Here is a 26,288-nt window from a genome sequence, read left to right as displayed (position 1 = left end):
AAGAGAAAATCATTTAATGGAATAGCAGGCAGTTAGTGGAGAATCATAGAGCTAGACCGCTCTCATAAAGAGGCCACATGGCATGGAATATTCTATCCTGTTATAATGAAGGGGCTAGTTATTAAGCCTTTATAGACTAGCATGTGTTTCTAAAAAAGCTGCAAGAAAGAGGTCACGACACGATGCTTCTGCCGCGCTTCCTCCGTCAGAGGGGCATTTCCTGGTCTATCGGATATGGCCGTCTGGAATCCAGCTTCATTAGCTGCGACGATTTCTAATAATCCATCGTATAGTCAGTCAGCATTTTGCCAGCTCTTTACTCATTTTCTTTTATTTCAAACACTTGACGATCCTCACCGTGGATGTTGTCACTCACGAAAAGAATTCTGGTCGGGTTAATTCCAATATCTTTGGCAATTTTTTCATAACTCTCCCGTTCTACTTTAAGCCCGATACTCGTGTCGTAATGGCCACTGAAGTAATGGAGCAAATCCCCTTTATCTGAATACCCAAAGAGTAATTTTTGCGCGGGGACGCTGCCAGAGGAATAAATATATATTTTTTTCCCTTGTTCTCTCCACTTTTCGAGCGCCGGGACGACATCGTTATATATGCTATAGAAGTAACATAAATGCACGCACCACTTTTCGTTTTAACTCGAAGTAGACTTACACTCCTTTTAATGAGCCGCTGTTGTAGGCAGACTTCCACATGTATCCTTGAAATGACTTTAGGGCACCAATTTTGCGATCGATAGACATTTGCCACCGAATACAATCTATAACTGCACGTTTCACTTGGGCAGAGTTGGTATCGGTTTCCAAGGGGATGGGAAGAGCATTTTCCATCTTCTCTTCGACATCCTTCTCGGCCTATATTTTGAGGTCGTAGGGTAAGATTCGGGGCATCTTTAAATCTACAAAATGACAAATAGACCTGCTCGCGAAGCAATCGTATGTAGTGTTTAAGCTCATCAGTGCCCCAGTTTTTTTCCAAAAACTCTTCAATATTCTCTAGCACGTATGGGAACTAAACAAATGCAATATCCATTAAACTACTGTTATCGAGGAATGCCAAGTGCAAGCCAACCAAACACAGTTACATACCAGACAGTCATGAACAAAAGTGATGGGGGTCGTTGTCCCCTCGATATCCAGTACCACTACGTCGTATGTGTCCATGATTGTATTCATCAACAAGAAATCCCGAGAAAGTCAAAAAAAATGACACCACTTTTTAGGGTAATAAAGATGTTTCAGAATGGATTAGAATCTGTGGCTCAGTTTATCCCAGCGATCTGGGAAAAGAAATGTTGAATGCATTAGCATGTGCTGCAGCTCTTTCGTAATAAATCGTGATAAAAAAAAACGCTGCAAGAACGAGTTCTTTTTTTTTCCTTATTGCACACCAGCTCCTACCGATAAATAGAATAATTCATATGATTATGATGTTAATAGAGCCCACTTTTACTGACAAACTCGTCCCGGTTGGCGAAGATTCTGACACTACGGAAGACGATGAAGACACTCGCAACACGGTGCGCCTGAATACAGCTTGGAATTTACATGCGCATCCATCTGATTTCGGCTCCGACGCGGAAACAGGCAATGAGTCTAATGAGCAAGAGAAAGCGGGATTGGTCGTCACCAGCGAGGAGCATTCTCAGACCACGAAGACCATGTCGTGCCGCCTCACTTTCGGGGTCCGAGGACAGGAAATGCAGAGGAACGGGAGACGGTATCTGGTTATCATCGGGACGAATTTCTATGCATTATCGTGGACTTTTAGAAATTTGTTGAGGGAGGGTGACGAATGTGAAGTTATTTGTGTTGTGAAAAAGAGAGGTAAGATTCTGATTGCTCTCGCCGATTTAAGCGGAATGAAGCTGAGATAGATTCTTGCGGTATAGTCCTAAATGTCGAGAGAGATATCAGCCACCCACCATCAGCAGTGAGGCAGGTTTATGAGCAACTGGCCACTTTTACGAAAGAGCTCGGGGTGACTTCTCCTTTTCGTCTCATGTTGTCTCTGAATGTGGTGTGCGGATCCCTAGAGAAAATTTTGTTGGAAAAGGTAATGATGCTCTCACATTGATCCATTCTTCCCTTGTCTTCATGGCTAACTCGTGACCCCTCCATGCTCCAGTCTCACGAGTGCTCATGGACCATGATTGTGAATGGCATCTGCACGCATAACTTCCTCGATTCCAACCCCAAAACTATTCTTAAGCATGAAATCGCGCCGATTTGTTTCGTGCGGTCGCCGCAGCGCAAGCGCAAGACCAAAGCACAGCGTTACACCGAGCAGTTTGCTCTGCGAAAAAATTTCAACAAGAATTACTGAACTAGTATATAATTCTGTACTATATGGGCATATGAAAATTTTTCCTCTTGTACATATACTAGCTATTACACCATGGCCACCTATGTCTATTTTCTTCTTCTCTGCATCCTTTCCCCATGGAAACAGTTGGATTCTTTCTTAACTTTTTATTATTTTGGCATACTTTGAACTATACATAAGCCAACTGGACTATAATAGAAATAAACAAATAATTGTATAAACACCAAGAGTAAACGGCTCGCATCACTATTCCATCCAAGAAAAAAAAATTAAGGAGTGGTGGTGAATATGGAGCGAGCCGAAAAGACCCTAGCCTTGTGTCTACAAGATTGATAGGTCCTATTATACAAAGTGACCGTGGCCAGGAAAGGGCTGCCCAAATGTCATGGTTGCGTATTGTGGTGGGACGCCTGGATTCATCATACCATTCACTCCCGGCGGAACCATTCCAGCTACCGGCATCTGTGGGGCCACCCACGTGGGTTGTCCAGCCAGAGGCTGTTGGGGAGCCGCCATTCCTGGCGGCATCACCCCGGGCATGACTGGCGCCTGAGGCGTCATCGTGGGACCCTGTTGATAGTGTTGCGTGCTTGTGCCTTGCTGAGTCTCATAATCCTCCCACTCTTCATCCTTTTCGGCCTCTCTATTATAAGGTCTAAGCAAGCCTCCGCCAAAAAGCCTCCACTTACCCTCTCTTCGCTTCTTCTGTCTTCGCCGATACTGCGCAGGAATCTGTTCTGTATCCAAATGGATGCCGTGGGCGGGATCCATTCCCGCATTAAACAGGTTGTTGAATATGCCATTTCGAGACAGATACGCAATTTTTCTTCGCGGGGAAGCGACTGGTATTCGTTTTGGGGGACGCTGTGGCGACTGCGGGGTTGGTTGCGAAGCTTGTTGGGTCATGGGCTGAGCCATCGGTTGCTGGATCGAACCGGAGGGGTACATAGAGGGGTTCGCGAACGGTGGCCCTAATGACCGATATCAAAGTTCTCTGAACAATAGCTCGGATAGATGATGTATTATGGAATACCCTACCGCTTCCTAGAGAAGGTATCATAATGCAGTTTCAAATTTTAACTGGATAAAGGTTTCTCTACTTTGGTTCAATCTATTTATATAAGAGAAGAGGGGAGTAGGAAGGGTTTTTATACGGCTGAATGTCATTTGGGATGGAAATAGAGTCACATTGGAGCACGCACCTGCAGTCCCCCAATGCATCTTCGAAAGCTTTTGATTTCAGCTGGCCTGCATAGTGCAGAGTACGCCCTACGCCCTACGCCTACGCCCATTTCGTTAGGCACCTAGGCCGATGGCCATTTAAATTAATATGCATGAATTTTAACCATAACTAACGGATGAAGGCCATCGTGAGGATCGGACGGGTTTGACCCTATGTCATAGTTAGACTCCAAGGCACTCATGGTGTATATGGAAGTTCGATCCTCCGGAGGAGAGGACGGTTCATCCCAATTCTGGAGAGATGAATAACTTGCTAGACTCAGAGTATTACACCGAGGGTCCCCTCCCGCCACAATACCAAAGAACACCGGTTTACTTAGCCCAATTCCACAAGGGCCTCTCCGCTTTTCATTAGCCGAATGAAAGCAGGGACTGCTAGTGGAATCTCTTTAAATTACCCGGTAGTGCTTTGTATGATTCGCAGTGTAGATTGGATACTCTAGGCGTCTATCGACGTCTTCTCTCTCTATGTACAGCGTATGCAAGCGCACTATTCTTAGGATTTGAATTTCATTTCAATGTGTTGTATCTTTGTCACTCCCTTTTTCTGCGTGTCGATATAGCCCCTCTTTGGAAAAGCGGATTTGGTTATTGAAGGGGGTATAAAGCGTGGCAAATGTACCGTATTCATTACACATTTATTATAGAATACTAAGGCAAAACTTGAAGACAGAAGCAAGGGACATAAGCAAAGAACGCCGATTTTTAGTAACGAATCGAGTCATAATACACAGGAACTATTTAAACAGCTTGTCTCCTCCAACGAAGTCTACAGAAGCATGCAATGAAATAACCCCCTGAACCCTCCATACAAACCCTCTAGCTGACATCCAAATGCATTAGTCAGGATCAAATCAAGCTCAAGGGGGCGGCAAGTGATCAACGCCTTGATGACATCTCTTCCTGCCTAAATATAACCATTCTTCCAATGCTTCACCCAGGAAAGATGCGCTAACACCTTCGTGGAGTTATACTTCAAATAAATAGAGAGTTTAGGACAAGTAGGCGTCCTCGCTGATGTGCTCAAAGATATTACATGCAAGTAAGAAGGAAAAAAAAAGATGAAACCAACAGTGTCTCTATGGGATTAATACTGAGTGTAATATTCGTGAATGTCGCGTTGTCAGTTGGGAGAATAAAGTTATATTTTCTACTCGCGGTTGGGCAATTCCATCTTCTCTTTCTCACCCCGAGTCGCATTGTTCTTTTCGAAATCTTCAGTGCCTTTATAAGTAAGCGAAAAAAAAAAAATAAGTGAAGGAATTTTCCCAAGGATAAGGACAAGACAATGGGTACCATAATTTGTATTCTTGATGCCACGACACACAATGAAAACAAGCGGCGTTGAAACGACAAGTAGCGACCAATTGAGAGCGAGCGCACCCCAGAAAGGAAAAGAAGACACCGATCCTATCGTAAGTAGAGGATGGAGGAGAGTTAGAAAGACCGGCCACTGGGTAGAGGATCGCTGCGCCTCAACTCACCGATGCCCCAGCTCACGGCGGCACCGGCCGACTGGACGCCCTTATAGAAGCCAGCGTAGCGGGAGAGTCGGAGAGGATCATTGGTGAGAGCACCCATGATCCAGTAGCAATACACCTGGAAAAAGGCATCGCAAGCTCCATACAGCATGAAGAGCACAAAAGGGCCCCCAAAACGGTGGCCGTCGGTCCAGTCGACGTTCGGGGACTTCTCAGGCGGCGAGGGCGAAGTCAGCTGGAAGGCAAGCCCACCACCCCACACGACCGAGAACACAGTGAAGACAAACGCCAAGCCTGCGAATGCGCGAGTGCGGCGGGAGAGCCGGGTCCAGTCGAGGAACCACCCGAACCCAATGGAGGCGAGTATCTGCATCAACCAGTAGAAGAGAGAGTTGAGAGCGCGGGTGCGCACAGAGAAATAGTAGGCGTTGAAGCCGAACTGATATGTGTAAAAGAAGTTGCTGTAGAAGAAGGCGGGGAAGAGGAGCATGAGATCTCGGTTGAGCACAAGCTTGGCAATGGCGACGGCCTCGGTGCGCCAATCGGGATATTGCACCAGCATGACCCGCGAGCCGTCTTTGCGTTGGACCAGCCGAGGAGGAACCATGGCGAGCGCCATCACGCTTCCCAGCCCCATTAGCACCATGAACGCGATGTAAGTTGCAGTGCTCACTCCGCCTCCGCCCTGGGAGTTGGCATTCATCCCCAGCACAATGACGTTGCCTAGCACGGCGCCCCAGTTGAAGATGGACCAGAATACCGCGATGTACCGGCCCTTGCTGCTTTCATCCGGGTAGCTCATCATGATTGCTCCCTGCGCGGCCCAGATACAGCCCGCGGCAATACCCAGGACAGCGCCGGCGGCAATCGGAACGGCGGGGTTTCCCCACATATTGAAGTCGTAGAGGGCACCGATGTAGAACACGTAGCCCCATCCGGAAAGAAAGATGGTCAAACGCGGCCCAAGCAGATTGTTAATACCCCCGGCAACAAATCCTACGGTTGCGAAATCGGGATAAGTCCATGAACATGGGAGGGATATTTAAGATCGGCGGCGGAACATACCAATAACTGCAAAGAAGGCATAGAGACAGGCGTTCATTGTCGAAACAACGGAAGTGTTTTCATCAAGCTGCCCCGCAGCACCCATTCCATTGATGGCATTGAACAAACCAGGGCAAGTGAAGAAGATAAAGCCAAGCAGAGAGACTTGGACGAGCGGGCGGCGGTACCAAGCAAAGAGCGGATTGGCCTGCAATTTTTCCCTGTAGAGCATCAGGTTAGCAAAGGGGAATGGGCATGGGGGAGGAGAGGAGGGGGGAAGGCATGCTTACGACAATCCCATCGTGGCGAAGCTTAGGGAGGATGAGCGTGAGTCAGTAACGAAGAGGAGCTGGTGACAGCGAGCAGAGCGCAAAAGAGGAAGGAGGAGAATATAAGGGATGCTGGCTCGTGTTCTTGGACAGAAACCATACAAATCAAAGCAATCGTCGCGGCAAGTGACCCAAGGTTACAGCGGCAGCATCGATGCAGGGAGAAACCTGCAACCCGAAACCTCACCAAGGACGGGACCGTATTGCTAAGTTGAGTTTCACGGTGCATGAAAGGATCCTTTCTGGATGGGAAATCATTAATGGGTTTCCTTTTCGAGAGCTGACGAAGGGCCAAGCCAGCCGGTGGAGGAGCGCGGCTGGCGTCTTGGCTCCCGCCACGCCCGTCTCGTTCTCCTCCATGTCGAGCCCTCTCAAGACACGATGGCCCAACGGGGGACCGGCAAATGCGGAAGCATGTTAATTTGTAATGAATGCTTTGCATTTAGATTGCAGCGATCGAATAATTTATGAGGCGCGCTCATTTCCCTTGGCACGCGCCTCCACTAGCTATCCCCCCGGATATCCGCTGTGATATCATTGCCGATTGCTCTGTTCCGTTCACAAAGAAGTGATATGATCTGGAGATGGCTTTCATGTCCTCCTCCCTCCCCCAATCTTAAATCTCGATAAACCACGACTTGCCTATGCTTGGTTAGAGTCCTGCTGTAGCACTACGTAGTCCGGACTGGTGGCTTCTTTGGGCATGCCAGTAGGTCCATAAGGCCGGCCACTAGCAATTTGTCCGGGTACAGGGAGCAAATAGGAGCCTTTGCATCGTGGATTCTGTGACAGCATGGCTAAGTAGGCGTTTTTCCATCCCTTTTCCAGCAGTGTATATCCCCAGTGGTAGGGATGCTCGGACCAGGATCCAAGACCCATACCACGCTTGTGGCAAAAGGGGTGGGACCGGTGCAACGTGAGAGGGGTGATCCATTTTTCATTTGATATCATTTTATTTTTGTATTTGTTTCTATTTTGACCTATGCAAGTGCATTGGGGGGGGGGGGTGTTGTGGAAGGGGGATGTGCGTCGTTGACAACAAAATAATAATAATGAGGGCAAGATGAATAGAAAGAGGTGGAAGCAAATGCGTGAAGAGAAGCATAGAGAAGTGATCAGAGTGTATAAACATAATAGATCTGAAATAAAATGTACAGGTTGCAAATGACAATAAAAATGAAAAGACAAGATCCTACAACATATGAAAGGGCTCAATAAATAGAATGACGGGGGAGGAGGGGGGTAAACCACAGCTAAGTCGTGTTCAAAGTTGCTGTTCGATCAACTGCACAAACCGCCTTAAAACCTCTCCTCTATCGTGCTTCACACTTAACAGCTCATCACGCTCTGCACCCATCGGGAGCACCACCTCTCCAAGAGGAGAGAAGGTGACCCGATGCTGCATCGTCTTGTCCCACTGCAGCTGCTCCACCACCCTGTTTACGCTCTGCTGTACGGTTTTCCACATCTGAGGCACAGCTGCTCTGATACTGAGGAGAATGCCGGAAACGTGGGTGTTGATAATAACGTCAAGATCGTCCATGATGGACGGGGCATGCTGCTTCAGGCAGGAGGCGTTGGTGGGAGAGGGGCAATAGCGTGTTAGAATCTGGGCTATAGAATTGGCGAGCGGTGATGAGTAGAGGGGGGACGAAGCAAGAATGACGGGGATCTCATCCTTGATGTATGCTATGAAACCAAGAAAGACCTAATCAACACCAGAGCAATCACGGGAGACATCCCCTTAGCTTCCTCTACTTACTGTCCACTCCGCCAACGACTTGCATTCGAAAGATATCCGGGTCCACTTCTGTTTCCACGAGCATACGAATTTGATGGGGATCCGACACCTGTCTGGAGTCTATGTGGACGGCATTTTGAAAGCCGCTGCAAACCTTCTCCGTCACATTGGACACAAGTGTTTCGAGATGTTCGTGGTAATGGGTGGATAAGTAGGCGGCAACCTGATGATTGTCGACCGATTTTTCAGCGGGATGAGAGGGGGGGGTGTCCAGAAGCGGGATGGCATGGGCAGCTGCCGCCGACAGGAACAGGAGGGTGCCGCACCAAGATACTCTCATTTTCAGCAGACACTCTTGGTTGAATTGAAAAAGATTGGGCGAAGGAAGATGGGTATGAATGGAAGGATAACGGTTTGAAAATAATTAGCTGCCACTTGGGACCCATTCCTGGCCAATGGCAGCCTCCGATGGCAAGATGTTCGCGTAACTCGTAATTGTCCCCCTTTTTCCCAACCAGCCCCCCAATACCGGTGAGGCTAGGACTGCCAAGGAAATCACCGAAGGTTGATCTTGGCCTTCTTCCTGCGAATCATTCGCCGCTTTCGGAAATGAGTACGAGAGGAGCCCCCCGCCTCTCTCCCTCCCACTTAGCTTTAATGTGGCTGTTGGCGGAACCTTCCATCCTCCTGCTATCGACTGCAAACGGATGCGTGATGACGTCGACGCGCTCGTCTAGCAGGGGGGCCTACTCTCCTCAAACCCTGTCTATTTTTACACAAGAAACTGCTTGCAGAAACTAGCTCCAACTGCGGCATCGGCCCCAACCCGGGTTATGGAGTGGCTTTTCCAAGTGTTTCTGGTAGAATGTTCGCGGAGTGACTCGATCCCACCCGCCCTTGGTCGCTTTATTTTCTGGAAACAGGGGGAGGGGGGAGCCCGTTCCGCCGCTTTGGATGTTCCATGGAAGAAATGACTACAGTTTAGCCTCATGGTGGCTGATTCGAAATCAGGACTTACTAAGAGCATAATACACTATAACCTTTGTTAGATAGCCAATCTTTTATTTCTGTAATTTTTAGTAATCTCCCGCTTTAGGACTAGGAAACAGACATCAAGGAGCGAAGAGTGGAAACGAAATTATTACTTTTAAAATAATGATACTTTTCATATTTTTTGTACTATGTATTTTTTTTGTTTTTGGTGAGTTTGGAGTCACGGTGGTCTTATTTAAGAGATGTTGATGCGAGACGTGTAGGAGCCCTTTGGAATCTATTTTTGGTGATATGGGTTCGTGAGTATGTAGTACCAATGTAAACACGCATGGATTAAATACAATATACCCTTATCTCCAATATCCCATTGTCACAGTTGGCCCGGATCTTGTTGCGATCGACCCCTGCAGGCAGGTGAACATGCTTGCGGAACTTGCCGATGTTGCGTTCACGCACGCAACTAGTCGCCCCTGGGTACCTATCTGGTGTCTCGCCTTCGATCACTAAATCCTCGTCTCGCATGTTGAGTTGGACATGCTCTTTCGGGACGCCGGGCAGATCGCATACAATAAGCAGATCCTGGTCTGTCTCGGTCACATCGGTAGCCGGCCTCCACACCACATCCCCCTCTCTCGCCGTCATCACCCTGCTCCCCACGTGTCGGGGAATTCGAAAACCTCTTTCGTCGTAGTTGCCTGAGCCAGTGAAGGACCAACCCGGCCTTCCATAGTCTGGGCCGCCACGATCATATCCCATCCGCTCCCCCAGGAATCGGTCTCCAAAGCGATCCGTGCCACGGTCATAGCGACCAAAGGCCCAAGTGTCCATAGGGTCGTAATCCCAAGGCGAGTCGCGAAGAGAAGCCATTTCGATGAAGTATTTTATTCAGACGGGTCGGTTTCGAGTTGAGGACAATCCAGAGAATGGATACTCAGAAGAAGTTGGAGAGGCCGCTGTCCAGTCCTATAAATAATGGTCTTAGGAATGCTTCTCTGGCCTTCGCTGAGAAGCCTGTTTTTCCCATGCTAAAGTTTCCTCTGTGTAGGTTTCCCATGGGATGGCTGCTATGCCAAACAGGAGTAATTGACCTCCATCCAACGTTAGCTATTTATGACGAGTCAGGATATTTCCTTGCCATCTTAGTTTCTTCAGTGACAGGGGATTCCATTCCAACTGCCTAAATTGAACTCTGCTTCGAATTGCTCGTCTCACTTTTAAACGCCAAACAAGCCCTCGGAGACTTTCATCTAGAATCCTTCACCTAAAGTTGGAATCCTCTATGCTCTTTTCACATTTCCCGCTATACTTCTTTTTTCAGCGATGGGAACGTGGACTCATATAAGTGCATCACAAACATCGAGCCTTGTTAAAAGCAAAAAAAAATTTTGAAACACTCCAATATCCATTTGCTACTGATTTGAGGCCCTATCGATTCCCCACCTTCCTTGAGCTCACACCTTCTTTGGAGTTGTTTTCTCCTCAGTCTCAATTGGACTCCCCTTGGGATGAATGCAAATCCATGTTTAATATTCCGATGTGCAGACCTTGTGGAAATAGATTCCCATGCTCGGAGCTCATTGTCTGTGGTTTATACTCTTTCCTCGAAAATCCCTGCCCTCCTTTAGTGCCCCGACAGACTTAGTATCATCAGTTAAGGATCCTCTGAACTCATTCCAATCTAAACCATGGTATTACCTCTTAATTACAGAGGTGGGCCAATACATCTGGCTTGCGATTAGAATTTAAAAAGGTGGTCGGAGGAGTCAAAATAATCCCATGTATCGAGCGCCGCTATATGAGACAATATTTTCCAGTAGATCCATCAGCAGAGATTTTCAGATGTGCCTTCACTATATTAAACTTCGGACTATGGACGAAGCGAAAATAGCTTATAAACCTGCATCATTTTAACCTTGATAGTAGGACTTCATCTTGTTGGGATGGAGGGGCACGAACCGCGCAGTATACCACTGCCAAAGGCGTTTTATAATGCTCTATGAAGATTTTATATCTATGGGGCCAACCTCATTATAATACAGTTCCAATTAAATTCATATACTTTTCATTCCACTTAGTTTTCAATATTTTGTATTACTTCGTCCCTGTGCATCTCATTTTGACCGCCGCTGAAAAGACTGTTTAATTAGCTATTCTGATTATCACACTTGCTTTGAAAGGGGTCTTAAATTAAATTGCTATAATCCCAATTCTCTTCAACTCTTGCTTCTCTGTGCGTTGAATTTTTACTATTGATACACTATTTCAAATAGAATGAAATGCTTTGACCGAGCGTAATTAACTGGATATCGGCTTACTATGTACGGAAATGTGCACCTCCCTAAACCACATATTTGTGGATCTACCTCTTCCTCCGCCAAAATTGTAAACGCATTACTCGCACCGGTGTGAATTTTGATTACCCACCTATGGAATCAGACATATAATGAGCGAATAGTGGGCGTTGGTTTCAGAAACCTTCCTCGATTCAGAAAATACGATTTAAATATCTCGATTTCAAGAGTTAAACCATCATCCTACACTGTAGAGTGCCCCAACATGCGATGGTGGTTCAATTGCAAAAAGGGTTTCGGAGGACCACTTGCTTTTAACTCGAGCAGCCTATTTATATTTCACACACGTGATACGCGTGGGGGGAACGCTACAAGGAATATACAAGGCGTGTTTTATTTATTCGGATATAAATAGGATCGCTCGTTTCTCCAGAATTAGGAATCATGCTGAAATATCAAATAGGTGGCATCTCAAACCCCGCTTTGGCTAGGTTTCTACTCAACATCGACTAACTTGCATAGTATCTGCTCTTGATTCTCCTTTCACATAGGGGCCTTTTCTAATGTGGTAGGGTGGCTATGCATTATGCCGCGTTTCGAACCAATTCAACGGCACTTTGCATCTCTGAGAAGTACCGAAATAGAGGGCGGGCTTTGCCTCTGCGGCTGGATAGAAAGGGCCATCTCTAACCAGCGGTTGTTTCCTTCAATAGTGCATGCATCGCGGTTTACCAAATAATGGTCGTTTATTACACATAGACACAACGAACAAATTTCAAAATACTAGTACACATAATACGGAGTGTGCACATATCATTTAGCCGTCATTGGCTATCATGGATCGATATTGGGTAGGGGGGTTTAAGTAGATCATATCAGGATGTTATTTCATAGCCGTCGACCATTCTTTCTTAGTAGTAGCAATAGCAATAGGGCGCCTGGTCATGTGCACAAGTGACAGAGCAGCTCGAGGTCTTCTTCGACTTGTCGGATTTGGCAGACATTGCTTGGTCGAAAGTCTGGTAGCAGCTACAATAAGGATAAAGACCTTTGCGGCAGGTGACATTGCACGTCGAGGTGCCCTTCTTGCCACCTTTCTTGTCTTTATGTTTGTAGTCGTGATATTCGTCGTCTTGAGGCACCGCAACAACGAGAGAGGCCAGGAGGAGAACAGAGAGAAGAAGAGTAAGCTTCATGGTGGAAAGGCGAAAGACAGTAAGCTCAGTAAGAAATTATCGAGAAGAGTTTCAATATCTTGAAAACCTCACTCTTGGGCGAGGAGGCTCGCCCGTATTTATATTCTCGAGTGAAGATTGAGGTTACTATAAAAAACTGAGTCCTCCAAGTTTCTCTATGCGCCATGCCTGCAAAATGCGGCATGCACGTTCAACCTAAGGTCGTATGACGGATGTCTGTGCTGTACATGCTGTATTTTTAGAAGGTGACATGGTGGGGAAAAACTGAAGGCGATGTAATGCAGAATGGAACGCTCCGACTTAGGAGTCAGCCTAGTCCGCCTTACATTCCGATTGAGACTGGCTTATTTCCGACCAAAAATTAGAGCCTACCCAGCGGTGGAAAAATAGAGCAGATGGCTTGAAAGCCATTCCCATACGGTGGGTTTTTCTTAGTCACCTCACGCCTAAAAATACACCTCGATCCAAGTTATCACGCATACCGCATGCTTAAGGCTGGCTTAGCCGATTGCCCGATGGAAGTGCTCTAGAGATCCTCTCTCTTTCTTTCAGCTCCAAGGAGAGGGAGAATGTTTTCCCACTCATTTTCCATCATTTTGCAAAAGGCTACATTTTCTAACCTCACCGGTGAAGTCTCCATTCAGTTTGGTCCTTTACAACTAGTAAACAAAATAAATTTGCCAGTCGCCAGTAGTATTTCGTTCCGTTATGCGCAGAACGAACAGCAAACTACACTTGCTTTCTCTCACTCTCGCCGCGAACAATATTTCCACGAATGGGCCTAACACACTCAAAAGAAGATGGGAATCAATTCAGAGGTGAATTCATAGGCCCGACGTATTCCGTAATAATAGTGAAAATGTATCCTACGCTTATGATCATCCGCCTTAGTAAGCTTTGCGATTTCCAACTAATATGCACTCGTCAATTGATCCCATAATGCCTCTGTAATTATGATTAATGAGACAAAGACGCCTTTTTGATTTAAAAGGAGAGGTATCCTCCTATAATTACTATCTACATCACAAAGAAGTTAACCAATAACCTCTGCAACTCAAGTCAATTTGATGTTCAATTTGGAGTGGGAATATTGGACTGCTATTCCCAAATTAGGGTGCGTCTCATAAATATTTTTGGAACTAAATCCACAGTCGCAAAACAAAAACAAGAATGCCATGAAGATGCACTCCCCACCGCTAAGACAAGCCACCTTGCAGTTCAAGTGAGCATGAACAAAACATCTCTTGCAAGCTAGAGAAGAAGAAATCAGCGCAAACAACTAGCATTATAAATAGGCGGATATGCCTAAATTGATACTTGTTATGGATTTTACTATTTCCAACGACAATGCCAACTTTGGTTGAGGTCGAAGAGGGGACGGAAGGGGAGGGGGGTTGATAGGAATATGCCCTCGAAATGGAGATCAAACTCATGCAAAATTTCGTCCTTTACAATGATTGAAGCTAACGAAGGCACATGCATTTTCTCAATAATAACACGTTGGGCCAAGAATACGCCGTCCTTCTTTGGCTATATTGGTGTCATGTGTACCCTCCGGGTGTTCATCCTTAGTCAAAGTTCACTGAACTTTCATGGGAATGATAGCTTGAAGAAATGAGTTGTCTTTTGAAAATCGACAAAAGAATGCACTAATTCTTATCTTTTCGGAGGAGTAGCTAAGTGGGAGTCCATTGCTAAAGCGTCGATATCCGCCGGTTTACCTGTAACAGTAAATGCTATATTAGGTGATAAACCGTTCTGGAACAGTGGACGATAATGTGATAAGAGAAGATGATGTAAATTATTTATTTGAGCTAAGCTCAATCGATTCCATCCTTAAAGATGTCATAGAATGGGCCCCTACACGCTGGGATAAAAGAACTGCCCACTAATTCAATGCAATTTACCTAGTCTTTTATAGAACAAATCCCTCAATTTGTAAATGAGTTGCCAGATTCAACCTAGTAGGATCAATGAGAAATGGAATTGTTTATTGGGAACACTTGGTTTTCGGAAGCTGAGCACAACCAAGGTGATGATGATAAGAAAGGGGCGGGGGAAAGGACAATAGTTACAAGAAAGGTTTAGGGAAGGAAAAGCGGTGAAACTAAGAAAAGATAAACAATAAATATGTAATGAACAGCTCACCAAACGGGATTTTATTGCTTTGGGTCATCCTCGAAGACATCCACGCCCCACATCTGTAGCGAACTACAAAAGCGTACAAAACGTTCACGCCCCAGCTGAGTGATTTGTTCGAAATCCTCGCTCGGAAGAACATAATCTTGGAAGTTCGCTTCCACCCGCTTCGCATTGCTCGACTTTGGGATGACGGAAGTTCCGCGCTGGATGCCCCATGAGAGGATGGTTTGCGCGGGAGTTTTGCCGTTCTTCTCGGCAATACGCTGGATCACTGGGTCATCCAGGGTGCGGGGCGTTCGGGGACCACCCAGAGGTGAAAACGCCATGATATGGATGCCTTTTTCTTTGCAGAAGTTGAAGAGCTCCTCCTGCAGCAAGTACGGGTGCGCCTCAATCTGGTTCACAGCGGGAACAATGGTTGCCTCGGCAAGGAGAGCCTTCAGCCTCGGAATGTTAAAGTTGGAGACCCCGATGGCCTTGACTTTTCCGCTTTCGACCAGCCTCTCCATCGCCCTCCATGTTGCAGTAATGTTTACATCCTCGACTAAGTATTTGCCATTTTCATCAGTAGGATAGTCCTCCTCTCCAGGCTTGAACGCCACCGGCCAGTGAATTAAGTACAAGTCCAAGTAATCCAGACCCAGCTCCTTGAGCGTTTTGTCGAGTCCTTTCTCGACGAGCTCCGGGCGGTGGAAGGTATTCCACAGTTTCGAAGTGACGAAGAGCTCCGATCGCGGCACATTACATTCTTTAATGGCCGACCCGATTAGTGTCTGATTATGATAACAATGGGCGCAATCGATGTGGCGGTAACCAATATTGAGCGCATGAATAATGGAATCTTTCATGGCAGCTCGCTCATCGGCAGACTCGGTCTGATAGGTTCCAAGGCCAAGAGCAGGTAGCTTCTGGCCGGTGTTGAGTGTGAAAACGCGGTTGAGAGCCATTTGTCTTTTTAATATTCGAATATGTGTATTGGAGTAATAAAGAATTAAAAGAATTACCAAGAACAAGCAAGTAGAGAGGGCTGGTGTGTAAATGTAGGGGTGGAGAAATTAGAGGGAAGAAGGGAGAGAAGAGTATGGGCCGAGACCAAAAAATCATGGCCGGGGGGATTTTTATATCTTGCTAGAAAATGAATCAATATTAGGGACAGAGAAGCCGGCAGAACTGACAGGCATTAGGATTCTGGGTCCAATGGCACGAGCTGATTCCAAACTAGTGAATATCGGCTGCGCCGGCAGTAATTGCGTCCGATTCCTTAGGAGCAGCTTTGTTAGGATATGAGGTGATAAGAGATTAAGCTATTTGTTTGCTCCATTGCTAAACATCAGCATTCTTTCCAAAAAGCTAAGTGACCCGTAATGCGGAGACCCCTAGGAAGCAGAGAGGCAGAGATTAGGGCCGACCATGATCGATCTCACCACGATTGGAAGGTGATAATGGGAGGGGGTAAAGATAAGAAAGAATATTTACACGAGGATGACGTCAACCGAGCCACCGCAGCGGCCAAATCGAGCACTTTTGACGTCAAAAAAGAATAAGTGCGAGTGAATTGTCCGGTTTCATTGGAGGGGAGAAGCGTAATGGACGATTCTCAGCTTCATTTAAGAAGGACATTGATGAAGACGAAGCCCGAGATAAGAATTTGATTTGGGTTGATTGTAATTGGACCTTGACCTTTTGCGTTCTAGTGACCCCTCCCTGCCAATGAAACAGTCACCAAAAGCACCATAACGGGATGATATCATGGACTAGCCTATTTACCGGCCGTGCAATAGCATTGGTTGAAAATTAGGGGTACATGGTCGAAATCATTTCGTTCCGTAAAGACATATCTTTATATCTCCGAAGTACCCTTCTTCTTGTTATCGTATCTCCGTTTGTGGACTTGGTTTATCAAAGCCCTCGCTCAAACCGGCTTGCATCATATATATATATAAAGGACGACGGAGAATGGGAGTGGTAGCTCAACATCTTCTCTCAAATTAATCACAAGCTGGTTCTCTATACCTCTGCATAGACATATACATATTAAAACTCGATATATCACATCATCATGTCTCCAGCCTTGAATTATTTCGAAAATCAGCCTTCCTCCTCATCCTCCTCACATACTGCCACTTACAGTCATCACCAGCATGACACGCGGAGTACTCACAAAGACGCCATGCCCCACATCATCTCCCAACACCAGAACAACAACTGGCTCACTCGCACAGCAATTGCCTTTGATATCGATGGGGTGTTGCTGCGCGGCGGCACCATTCTTCCAGAGGCAAAGCGGGCGCTCCGTATTCTCAACGGAGAAAACAAATACAAGACACGCCTCCCCTACGTCTTCATTACCAACGGTGGAGGAGTACATGAACACGAACGCAGCAAAAAACTCTCCAAGCAACTGGGGGTCCCCGTCACCGAGACGCAGATTGTCCAGTCCCACACGCCCATGAAGAGCCTGGTCGAGAAGTACAAGGACGAGCTAGTTCTCGTGGTGGGAGGCGAAGGGCTCGCCTGCCGCAAGGTGGCCCATGAATATGGGTTCAAGCATGTTGCCGTTCCCGACGACATCATAGCCTGGAACCAAACCGTGTGGCCGTATCGCAAACTCTCCCCTGAGTATAAGCAGGCAGCTACTGAGAACGAGCACGTTCGTTTCGACTTCATGACCCGGCCCATTGCTGCGGTGTTGTGCTTCCACGATTCCCGCGACTGGGGATGCGACATGCAAATCATCGTGGATGTGTTAACCTCGCGCGGCGGGTTCCTCGGGACGGCGCAAGATACAGACAAGCCCACCCAACAGGTGCCGATCTACTTCTCCAACCCCGATATTATCTGGTCCACCGACTTTCCTCTCCCGCGCTATGGGCAGGGGGCCTTCCGCCTTGCCCTCGACGCTCTCTTTGAATGGACGACTGGCCGGAAGCTCGAGTACACTCAGTTTGGCAAGCCGCACGCCGTGACCTATGAATATGCACGAGAGGCCATGCGAAATCACCTTCGGGAAAACGGGGTCTACGACTTCCAGCCCGAGACCATCTACGCCATTGGTGATAATCCGGCTTCCGATATTGCCGGCGCGCGAGCCTGTGGATGGCACGGTATCCTCGTTAAGACCGGTATTGCCCGGGAAGACGATCCTAATTGCCCCGCAAGCAAGGTATTAGACCACGTCTTGGATGCCATCAACTACATCTTGGACCGCGAGCTGGGCGGCATCGAGTCCCCGAACTTGAGTTCCGAGGACGAAGCTGAATCCCGATAGATTTCTATAAAAAAATTGCGATCTTGTTTGTTTGCTTTTGCTTTTCTATGTAGATATATTTTTATATATAGTTGCTTGATTCCTTTTATTTTTGATACTCTTTCGGCACAGCTATTTGCTTGCCTTTGTGTTCCTTATATCATATATATTTTAACATATAGTAAATTGACCATTTCCTGTGATAGTTTCGATAATACTTGTCGACTTTAAATCGCGTGTTTATTTTATTTTTTTTTTTTACACCTTTATAAAATAAACCAAACCAAAAATAATACCCATTGCCTACAATCAAATATTGTCACTAATAGCTTCTTCTTAGAAGGTTAGGATCCCCCCCCATAATAGGAAGCCTGTTGGAAGGTGCAATAGGTGGAGAAAATGATAAGCCGTTCTTTTATCGATAGGATTAAAAATGGGTTTGTACCTTACTCTTATCTAAATGAGTGCTGGAGTAAAAGTTATTTTAATGTTTCGATATCGGGCTTGGCTCCATCAACTAGATCTAATAAAACAATCATCTCTAGGAACAAACCCTTGTTGAGGCTATTTCGCGTACTAGCTCCAAAAATCTAAGGACCACCTTGAACCACCGGGTTTGAGTTTAGGGTGAATAAGCTTAAAGCTAAGGTTCAAAAAAGTCGCACTATACTAAATGGTAAACCAAAGCTTGAATAAACCATATTATTAATTATAATATTAAGAAAATTTAATATGGTAAGGGAATGGCTAAATTACAGAAAAGAAACGTCAATGAAAATGAATGGCAACATACAAATGGTGAGCCAAGAAAAGAGGGAAATAGGTAGAGTGCATTTAAAATATAAAAAAATTAAAGGTTGTATATATGGGCGGGAATAGTGAAGGAGTTCAGCCAGTGACAATAGGTGAATCCCGCCGCTGCGAATCGCTATCGTGCGCTTCCGATGGGTTCTTTGGATATGGGTATGCAATTGGACCGTTATTCAACATCCAACGACTGGGCATATTTATGCTTGAAGGCTCAAGTGGTGGCATCGGGAAGTTGTATTCCTCGACTTCTCCGACCGCCTCACTCCATTTCCGTTGGTCTGCTGTCGACGAATAGCTCGAACAGCTGTCCTCTGCTGAGGAGTTCTTTTGTCTAGTTGCAGATTTGTACCCGTCTTCAAGTTCCGAGTAGTTTGTCTCCATTTGAGAACCGGCCTCGTCCTTGAGATCCTTTTGGAGACTTGAGATCGAGCTTTCCATCTAAATGAAAGCAGTAGGTTATTGGACTGCGAACAAACTTTGGATGATGTTAAAGCAATTATATTACCGTTGTATTCCGTTCCTCCTCGAGAGAGCGCTCCCCTTCTCTCTCTATGGAGGAGGTTGATTGAGAGAAGGCCGAGTATCTTCTTGCCACCATAGAGGTTGCATCTTTTTTGATCTCGCTCAACATGCTTCTCTCACTGACCATCTTTAGAGGGGAGCAAAAAGTGAAATGCGTTAGACTTAGATCATCCTAATCAAAGCAATAGAATAATCTACCTGTTGATGCATGAGTGTTAACTGCTTCACCAAGAACTGGTACTCGGCTCCAAGCCCAGCTTCGGCATTTGCTTGTCGCAATCGTTGTATTTCATGGACATTTTCGTCCAACTCTTGCGATAGAATTCGATTCGCCCGCTGTAACCGTACATTGACTAGCCGCAAACTATGGAGGTCTTCTTCTGCTTGTTTTCGGGTTGATTCGATTTCACGGTCAGCATTCATTTTCTGCAAGCGACTATCGCGCTGAAGTCTGACATTCTGAAGGGTAAGTTGTTCGACTTGTGACTCTAGTTGTCGAATACGAGTCGTATCCTCTGCATTTTGAACTTCATAGGGGCGATGCTTGGGATGATAGTCAACTCTACTGCTCCTTTCAATGGGACGGCTAGAGTTCGTTGCAGGAGGGGGTGGGGGATGGGAGAAGGGTGGGTGAGAAGGCGGGTCGAAAAAGGAGGGGACTCGGCGTCGGTGTTGGCGAGGTGCCATTTTTTCAAAATCTGCAAGATCTTCATCCTCTTCCTCTTCTTCCAAGATATTCGCTTCCTTATAACCCGAGCTTAGAACTTTCTCGGGAGAAATTCCATCCCTCAATTCATATTCCAGACTCAGGTTATCTTCCTCTCCCAGTTGATCATTCTCATCGTTGGAAAACCCATCCACATTCGTCTGATCCAGTCGATATGGCTAAAAAAAAACACCATCTAGAGATAAGGGCCTTAGAAGTGTAAGATTTTGCATAAGAATTACCTTTTCAACTTTAGGTATAGAATAATTCATAATGTTATTATAAACATTAAATTTCTTGTATCCTTCTTTAAGCTCTTTTGCTTCTTTTGAACGACGTCCCCACTCGAATATCCCAGATAGAGGACGGGTACGTGAACGGCTCTTTTGACGCATCTTATCAACTGGTGGGCGATATTCCACGGGTGCATAGGGTCTTGGATGATCTGCAGGAGAGCAAATGGAGGCTGGGCGCGAATATTGTGTAGGAGAGGTGGTGCGTGTAGAGGACGATGCGGAGGATGTAGTCGAGTGGAAGCTTACGGAATCATCAACTGAATGCTTCCGCCGATTACTGCGCAGAGAGAAAAAGCGTTGTTTGAGCCCACTTGGAGTCGAATCGCGAGTCTAAAAATTAGAGAGGAAAAAGAAAAATACCACATCAACGTTAGTAAAGAAGTGAAATAAACAAAAAGGGACTACATGGGCGAGTATAAGAAATTTACTTCGTAGGTATGGCCATCTAGAGTATGTGCGCGCTCCATGACACATTACCTCTTATTCCAGCTGTCGAAACCACTGAAATTACCGATGTTCCGCTAGCGATAAATGGGGAGGAAAATGAAGGTGAAAAATTAAACGAGTATACGATTTTCTCTGTTCCGCAAAGCAACCTCCACTCTCCGGGGAAAGAACTTTTTTTTGTTGGCTTGATCCCAAACCGCTTTCTATTGGACCAGGATTCGATAGGTAAATCGTCTTCGATCCTCCCAGCAATATCGAGCTTATGAATCTGAAACGCTCGGCTTAAGAGAATCAGTATAATGCAAAATGTGTAGCCTGTTCAATATACAGAGAGCGGAGAAGACATGATGAGAGAGTCTAGAATATCCTCAAGGGCCCTTGGCGTTGATCGCTGTTACCGTATTAGAACGGGAGCGAGCCCAAGCTGCTAATTAATTTACCAAGCTCTGATCAACCGTCTCGATTTTCATGAGGAAAACTGCCCGCCTATTCCTGTCTTATACATACAAGAGCTCAAAAATTTATCTATGCATCAATCCACATTTTTCAAATGCTATAAGCTCTTGAGCTCCCCTGCACACGTGGGCATGCTATTAATACGGGTTGCTAAACTCTATATATGAATATTTTGGCAAGCCTTGCTCGCTTTAGCCTTTTCCCACATTCCTTGGCCCCTAAACCTCAAACCGTTCTTTCCGTTTTTGAATCGGAAGGAGGCACAATCCGCGGCACTTGCATCGCGCCGGGAGCAGTGTGGGTAAAATTTCTCTAGGACAAGGTGCTTGTCTGAGCAATTGATCTGTATTTATCATTCGGATGACTCTGCTAGAACTATGCAGACTGAACTTTTCATCGCTTTTTTCAATGCTCTGGAATATTAGCGGTGGCCCGTTATCCTTCTTGCGGCCATGGGATTCGAGAGTTCCTTCGAGGCAATACCACCACATCGGAGCTGATGCTCTTATAGTTGCTCCTGGTAAATGTGCTTTTATTACTTTCCAAATAAACTCGTGCCAATACTCAATATATTTTGTGGGTGCTGCAGTATCGATCGCTTTGCTACATTCAATGGCCAAGCTGCGACTCGTGATCTAACAATCATGAAATCGGGCTCCCTTTTAAGCTGCGGCACAGCAGACACGCGACTGTACACATCTTAATCCAATAAAAAGTTAACACGAGAAATAAGGAATAAAGATTCTCGACAAAAACGAAGAAGTGGAGAGATTTCATTCAATAGAGCCTTAAATCTATTTTCTTTTTTAATTCAATAATATTAAAACTATACTCCAAAAATGGCCCTAAACAAAGCCATCGTTAAGCAAGCTCTCTCTGGTGATACACTTATTCTCCGTGGCCGCCCTCGCCCCAATGGTCCTCCAGCCGAACGGTTGCTTGCCATTAGCAACATCAGTGCTCCACGTCTCGGAAATAAAGAGAAGCCCGATGAGGTGATAGCCTGGAAATTGTCGCTAAAACAAAGAATTCACAATCTTTGGACTCACAATTATTGTTCTGTTGCTTCCAATTTAGCCTTTTGCATTCAGAGCACGTAACTTTTTGCGTAAGCTTGTAGTGGGCAAGGAGGTCTCGTTCCGGCCGGAATATACCGTAGGCACGCCTGGGCGTGAATATGGCTCTGTTTTTGTTGGTCAGGATAGTGTCGCGCATATACTTGTGCGCGAGGGCTGGGCACGCGTTCAGCCTCGCCGCGACGAGTCGAACCCGGAGGACATTGAAGTTTTAACGCAATTACAAAACGAAGCTGAGAAGCAGAAAAAAGGGATCTGGTCAGAGGATAAAAGCGAGGTTTGAGCTCTTCTGCTTATGCGGCAACTCTTAGTCAAGAATATTCAGAGAGTCTTTTTATTTCATTAGGGTGATCGCGTCGTTCGTTATAGTCTGGATGATGATCCTCGTGAACTTCTCTCGAAATACAAGGGGACTCCTCTGGATGGTAATGGCGTTGTATTTATCGACTTTAGCGAATTTATTAACGCGGGATGATCATCTTATGCTAGCCATTATTGAACAAGTCCGCGATGGTTCTACACTTCGTGTTCTTTTATTGCTTCCTAATAATGTTCAACAGTATATCACCCTTTTGCTTTCTGGCATTAAATGCCCGACCTGCCGTCAAGGAGTCCCTGGGCAAGAGGATGCCGTCGAGCCTTTCGGTGAAGAGGTGAGCTTATATTCTAATTTTAGGGTTCCAATCGAGATGCGGGGATGGCTGAAGATGGATTTTCTTTTAGGCAAAATTCTTCACTGAATCACGTCTCCTCCAACGCGATGTGAAGATCTTGCTTGAGGGTATCTCCTCAAATAGCCAAAACTTTATCGGCACTGTCCGTCATCCTGCTGGAAACATTGCCGAAGGTTTGGTGGCATCTGGTCTTGCTAAAGTAGTCAGCTGGAGTATCACAATGGTCACTGATGGCCCTTCCATATTGCGCGCCGCAGAAAAGTTTGTGTTGAATATATCTTAAATCCATTTACATTCTATTGATTTATATTTTTATTGTTCTCATAGCCAAGCTAAAGAGAAAAAACTTCGTTTATGGCGTGAATTCGTCGGCAAAGCTCGTCTGGACGAATTTGATACACAGGTGCTAAAGGTCGTCAGTGGAGACACTATTATCGTGCGTGATCCCAAAACAGGGCTTGAGAGACGTTTGCAGCTGGCCAGCATTCGTGCTCCCAAGTATGTGTTATTTTGTATTGTAGCTGAATCCAGATTGCTAAATTTTCCATTATAAATCATCTAGACGCCCAGAACAAAAGTTTGAAAAGTAGGTGCTAGAGGTGCATGATGCTCAATAGGTTTTTGAAATTTAACTGTGATTCAATAGGGGTCCTAAGGAATACGGAAGAGATTTTGAAGCAAAAGAGTTTCTACGTAAGAAACTTATCGGAAAGAATGTCCATGTCACCATCGACTACGTTAAACCCCCCTCGGATGGCTTTGAAGAGCGCGAGTGTGCAACCATCAAAGTAGGAACCTTGTAAGTGAGATTGCTCTTGCATTGCTAATTCATTTAATTAGATTAATAATGGCCTTTTCATATTTTCTATTCAGGAATCCTGCCCTTGCACTCCTAGAACGAGGCTTGGCTCATTTGATTTATCATCGTAAAGATGACGAAAATAGAGCATCCTGCTATGATGAATTAATGATTGCTGAGGAAAAGTAAACTATCGCTAGCGTGTTTTATCTGTCGGAAATTACCTTTGATTAATTTTTGAATACTAGAGCAAAGAAGGATCAAAAGGGTGTGCACCAGCCTCCAGAGAAGGAAGCACCGGTTTATCGTATCTCTGATGCATCTGAGGTATTATCATCCTACTCCCCAAGGTCAAGTCTGTCTATAATTTAACTGACAAAGTTATATAGAGCCTTGCAAAAGCAAAACAATTTTTACCTCACTTACAACGCAGTGGACGTGTAAATGCTATTGTCGAACACATTGCAAATGGTTCTCGATACCGTCTTTACATTCCAAAGGAATCTTGCGAGATCACTTTTGTTTTGGGTGGGATTCGCTGCCCTCGTGCAGGTGGCAAAACTACCGGGCAGAAACCTGAAGCTTATGGACCAGAAGCTCTTGAGTTTGTTAGTCGGCTTGCATGGCAACGTGAGGTTGAGGTCGAGATTGAGGGTGTGGACAAGACAGGTGGCTTCATCGGAACTCTTTGGCTGAACAATCGCGCAGATAATGCTGCATGCTTACTCTTGGAGCAAGGGCTTGCAACTGTGCATGAGTTCAGTGCAAGCCAATCGCCGTACACGAATCAGCTCTACTCCGCTGAACGCAAAGCCAAAGCAGAGAAAAAGAACGTATGTTTATCCAACGATCTTGAATTTCTTTTATAAATATTTTCTAATCTTAATGGTCCTCTACAGCTCTGGGCCAATTATGATGAGGAAGAAGAAGCTGCTGCTGCTGCTGCTGCCGCTGCCGCTGCTTCCTCCGCAACTACTGAACAAGATGGCGACACCCCGCGAACTGAGTATATTGACGTTGTCATCTCGGAAATTGTCGATGGCGGAAAATTCTATGTTCAGATCATTAATGACAGCGTCCGTCAACTTGAACGTCTCATGTCCGAGTTTTCGCTTCATCACCGCACAGCGGTAAGACCTGCTGATTTCAAACCACGGCAGGGAGAGGTGGTGTCTGCCTGTTTTACCGCTGATGATCAGTGGTATCGCGCACGAGTTCGAAAAATCTTTTCCGCAGAAGGAAAAGCAGAGGTGGTGTATGTTGACTATGGAAACTCTGAGACACTACCCCTCTCTCGCATCAGACCTATTCCGCAACAATTTACGCAGCTCCCACACCAGGCTCATGAAGCTGTACTTTCTTTCGTCTCAGCCCCTTCTTTGGAGGTAATAAGTCTATGGGATACTTATTCTAGAAATAATGGCTAAAATGTTTGTTTGATGAATGATATGTAGAAGGACTATGGCATTGAAGCTCGCAATCGTTTCCAAGATCTTACTGAGGGCAAACAACTCGTCGCTAATGTTGACTATCGCGAGCATGGCGTTATGCATCTCACCCTCTATGATCCTGCGCGAAGCCGTAGTGCTGACGCGAGCATCAATGCGGAAATAGTGCGCGACGGTCTTGCCCTAGTGGACTCGCGAGTGAAATATGCACGCCGCTATCCCTCGACTCTGAAATCCCTCGAGGAAGCGATGGAGGCGGCTAAACGTGATCGGCTTAATATGTTCGAGTATGGCGATATCACTGGAGCTGACGAATGAGCCATTGATATCTTTAATGCCTTGTGGAATTAGAAAAATCCAGGAAAAAAAATCAAATTGAAAGTTGGACAATTCTAAATGTGTTTTTTCTAATTAAAGATAGCCTATTTTTATGAGAGCAGTCGGTTAGTTGGAAAGCGATGCTTTTGTGTATATAATTTTTAATATTTCTAAAAAGAAGAGATTGTAAAAGTGCAAATATTCATTGATTTAATGAATAATAAGAAACGGAAGCATCTTAAGGATAAGTGCGGCGTGTATTTTCTAAATGTGATAGGGCACAGACAGCTGAGGATATAATAAGGAAGAATAATATTACCCAGGTTAATTGAAGATTAGAAGAGTCGTGATATAAGGGTGAATATGGTCATATGCTAAAAAACAAAGAGGACCCTACAAGCAGTTAGTAATAAGAAACAGAGCAGCCAATTTCCTGTTACATTAAGATCTATTAAGTCTTCAAATGAAATCTTAAGTGCTTCCAAAGTGTCGCACCAGTGTTAAAAAAATCAAAGCTGCTTAATGGATCCCTTAAAATATTCTAGTGAGAGTGGAAGTGGTAACTACTTTGTATCCAATTATTAAATTAAAATTAACCTTTCTTTAATCCTAAAGAAAATTAGGATCACTCTCCATTTGTGCAGAGGAGGAAGAAAAAGGGGAAAAAACAAAAAAAAACAAAAAAAA

The 26,288-nt window shown here is 45.5% G+C and overlaps 12 protein-coding genes across 12 annotated transcripts; 3 read left to right on the top strand and 9 right to left on the bottom strand.

Moving 5' to 3' along the window:
* Positions 1 to 149: 149 nt before the first annotated feature.
* Positions 150 to 1,193, bottom strand: VTP21DRAFT_2708 (uncharacterized protein; the record flags this gene model as incomplete). The annotated part of the gene is made up of 5 exons (XM_069392930.1): positions 150 to 274; positions 358 to 614; positions 673 to 872; positions 937 to 1,029; positions 1,107 to 1,193. The coding sequence occupies 5 exons, from the start codon at positions 1,191 to 1,193 to the stop codon at positions 150 to 152; spliced, it is 762 nt and encodes a 253-aa protein (XP_069249956.1).
* Positions 1,194 to 1,438: 245 nt separating this feature from the next.
* On the top strand, positions 1,439 to 2,343 carry VTP21DRAFT_2707 (uncharacterized protein; the record flags this gene model as incomplete). Its single annotated transcript, XM_069392929.1, has 3 exons — positions 1,439 to 1,844; positions 1,910 to 2,073; positions 2,146 to 2,343. The coding sequence occupies 3 exons, from the start codon at positions 1,439 to 1,441 to the stop codon at positions 2,341 to 2,343; spliced, it is 768 nt and encodes a 255-aa protein (XP_069249955.1).
* A 342-nt stretch (positions 2,344 to 2,685) lies between these two features.
* Positions 2,686 to 3,291, bottom strand: VTP21DRAFT_2706 (uncharacterized protein; the record flags this gene model as incomplete). Its single annotated transcript, XM_069392928.1, has 1 exon — positions 2,686 to 3,291. The coding sequence occupies one exon, from the start codon at positions 3,289 to 3,291 to the stop codon at positions 2,686 to 2,688; it is 606 nt and encodes a 201-aa protein (XP_069249954.1).
* A 1,444-nt stretch (positions 3,292 to 4,735) lies between these two features.
* VTP21DRAFT_2705 (uncharacterized protein) lies at positions 4,736 to 6,799 on the bottom strand (the record flags this gene model as incomplete). Its single annotated transcript, XM_069392927.1, has 5 exons — positions 4,736 to 4,809; positions 4,882 to 4,995; positions 5,070 to 6,062; positions 6,132 to 6,331; positions 6,627 to 6,799. 5 exons carry the CDS (start codon positions 6,797 to 6,799, stop codon positions 4,736 to 4,738), a joined length of 1,554 nt encoding a protein of 517 aa, XP_069249953.1.
* A 282-nt stretch (positions 6,800 to 7,081) lies between these two features.
* Positions 7,082 to 7,390, bottom strand: VTP21DRAFT_2704 (uncharacterized protein; the record flags this gene model as incomplete). The annotated part of the gene is made up of 1 exon (XM_069392926.1): positions 7,082 to 7,390. The coding sequence occupies one exon, from the start codon at positions 7,388 to 7,390 to the stop codon at positions 7,082 to 7,084; it is 309 nt and encodes a 102-aa protein (XP_069249952.1).
* A 313-nt stretch (positions 7,391 to 7,703) lies between these two features.
* Positions 7,704 to 8,520, bottom strand: VTP21DRAFT_2703 (uncharacterized protein; the record flags this gene model as incomplete). Its single annotated transcript, XM_069392925.1, has 2 exons — positions 7,704 to 8,128; positions 8,202 to 8,520. 2 exons carry the CDS (start codon positions 8,518 to 8,520, stop codon positions 7,704 to 7,706), a joined length of 744 nt encoding a protein of 247 aa, XP_069249951.1.
* An 888-nt stretch (positions 8,521 to 9,408) lies between these two features.
* On the bottom strand, positions 9,409 to 10,040 carry VTP21DRAFT_2702 (uncharacterized protein; the record flags this gene model as incomplete). Its single annotated transcript, XM_069392924.1, has 2 exons — positions 9,409 to 9,450; positions 9,522 to 10,040. The coding sequence occupies 2 exons, from the start codon at positions 10,038 to 10,040 to the stop codon at positions 9,409 to 9,411; spliced, it is 561 nt and encodes a 186-aa protein (XP_069249950.1).
* A 2,335-nt stretch (positions 10,041 to 12,375) lies between these two features.
* On the bottom strand, positions 12,376 to 12,660 carry VTP21DRAFT_2701 (uncharacterized protein; the record flags this gene model as incomplete). Its single annotated transcript, XM_069392923.1, has 1 exon — positions 12,376 to 12,660. One exon carries the CDS (start codon positions 12,658 to 12,660, stop codon positions 12,376 to 12,378), a length of 285 nt encoding a protein of 94 aa, XP_069249949.1.
* Positions 12,661 to 14,819: 2,159 nt separating this feature from the next.
* Positions 14,820 to 15,749, bottom strand: VTP21DRAFT_2700 (uncharacterized protein; the record flags this gene model as incomplete). The annotated part of the gene is made up of 1 exon (XM_069392922.1): positions 14,820 to 15,749. One exon carries the CDS (start codon positions 15,747 to 15,749, stop codon positions 14,820 to 14,822), a length of 930 nt encoding a protein of 309 aa, XP_069249948.1.
* Positions 15,750 to 16,861: 1,112 nt separating this feature from the next.
* Positions 16,862 to 18,070, top strand: VTP21DRAFT_2699 (uncharacterized protein; the record flags this gene model as incomplete). Its single annotated transcript, XM_069392919.1, has 1 exon — positions 16,862 to 18,070. The coding sequence occupies one exon, from the start codon at positions 16,862 to 16,864 to the stop codon at positions 18,068 to 18,070; it is 1,209 nt and encodes a 402-aa protein (XP_069249947.1).
* Positions 18,071 to 18,937: 867 nt separating this feature from the next.
* VTP21DRAFT_2698 (uncharacterized protein) lies at positions 18,938 to 20,850 on the bottom strand (the record flags this gene model as incomplete). Its single annotated transcript, XM_069392918.1, has 5 exons — positions 18,938 to 19,297; positions 19,365 to 19,508; positions 19,580 to 20,266; positions 20,330 to 20,713; positions 20,812 to 20,850. The coding sequence occupies 5 exons, from the start codon at positions 20,848 to 20,850 to the stop codon at positions 18,938 to 18,940; spliced, it is 1,614 nt and encodes a 537-aa protein (XP_069249946.1).
* Positions 20,851 to 22,125: 1,275 nt separating this feature from the next.
* On the top strand, positions 22,126 to 25,601 carry VTP21DRAFT_2697 (uncharacterized protein; the record flags this gene model as incomplete). The annotated part of the gene is made up of 13 exons (XM_069392917.1): positions 22,126 to 22,281; positions 22,364 to 22,639; positions 22,709 to 22,787; positions 22,852 to 23,015; positions 23,086 to 23,297; positions 23,364 to 23,534; positions 23,599 to 23,622; positions 23,683 to 23,835; positions 23,910 to 24,020; positions 24,084 to 24,162; positions 24,225 to 24,668; positions 24,735 to 25,220; positions 25,290 to 25,601. 13 exons carry the CDS (start codon positions 22,126 to 22,128, stop codon positions 25,599 to 25,601), a joined length of 2,667 nt encoding a protein of 888 aa, XP_069249945.1.
* Positions 25,602 to 26,288: the final 687 nt, after the last annotated feature.

Source organism: Calcarisporiella thermophila (genome assembly GCF_041956535.1).
Source record: "Calcarisporiella thermophila strain CBS 279.70 unplaced genomic scaffold VTP21scaffold_15, whole genome shotgun sequence".
Classification (NCBI taxonomy): Eukaryota; Fungi; Calcarisporiellomycota; class Calcarisporiellomycetes; order Calcarisporiellales; family Calcarisporiellaceae; genus Calcarisporiella; species Calcarisporiella thermophila.
Note: the sequence above shows the minus strand (reverse complement) of the source record. Positions and strands in the feature narration are given on the sequence as shown.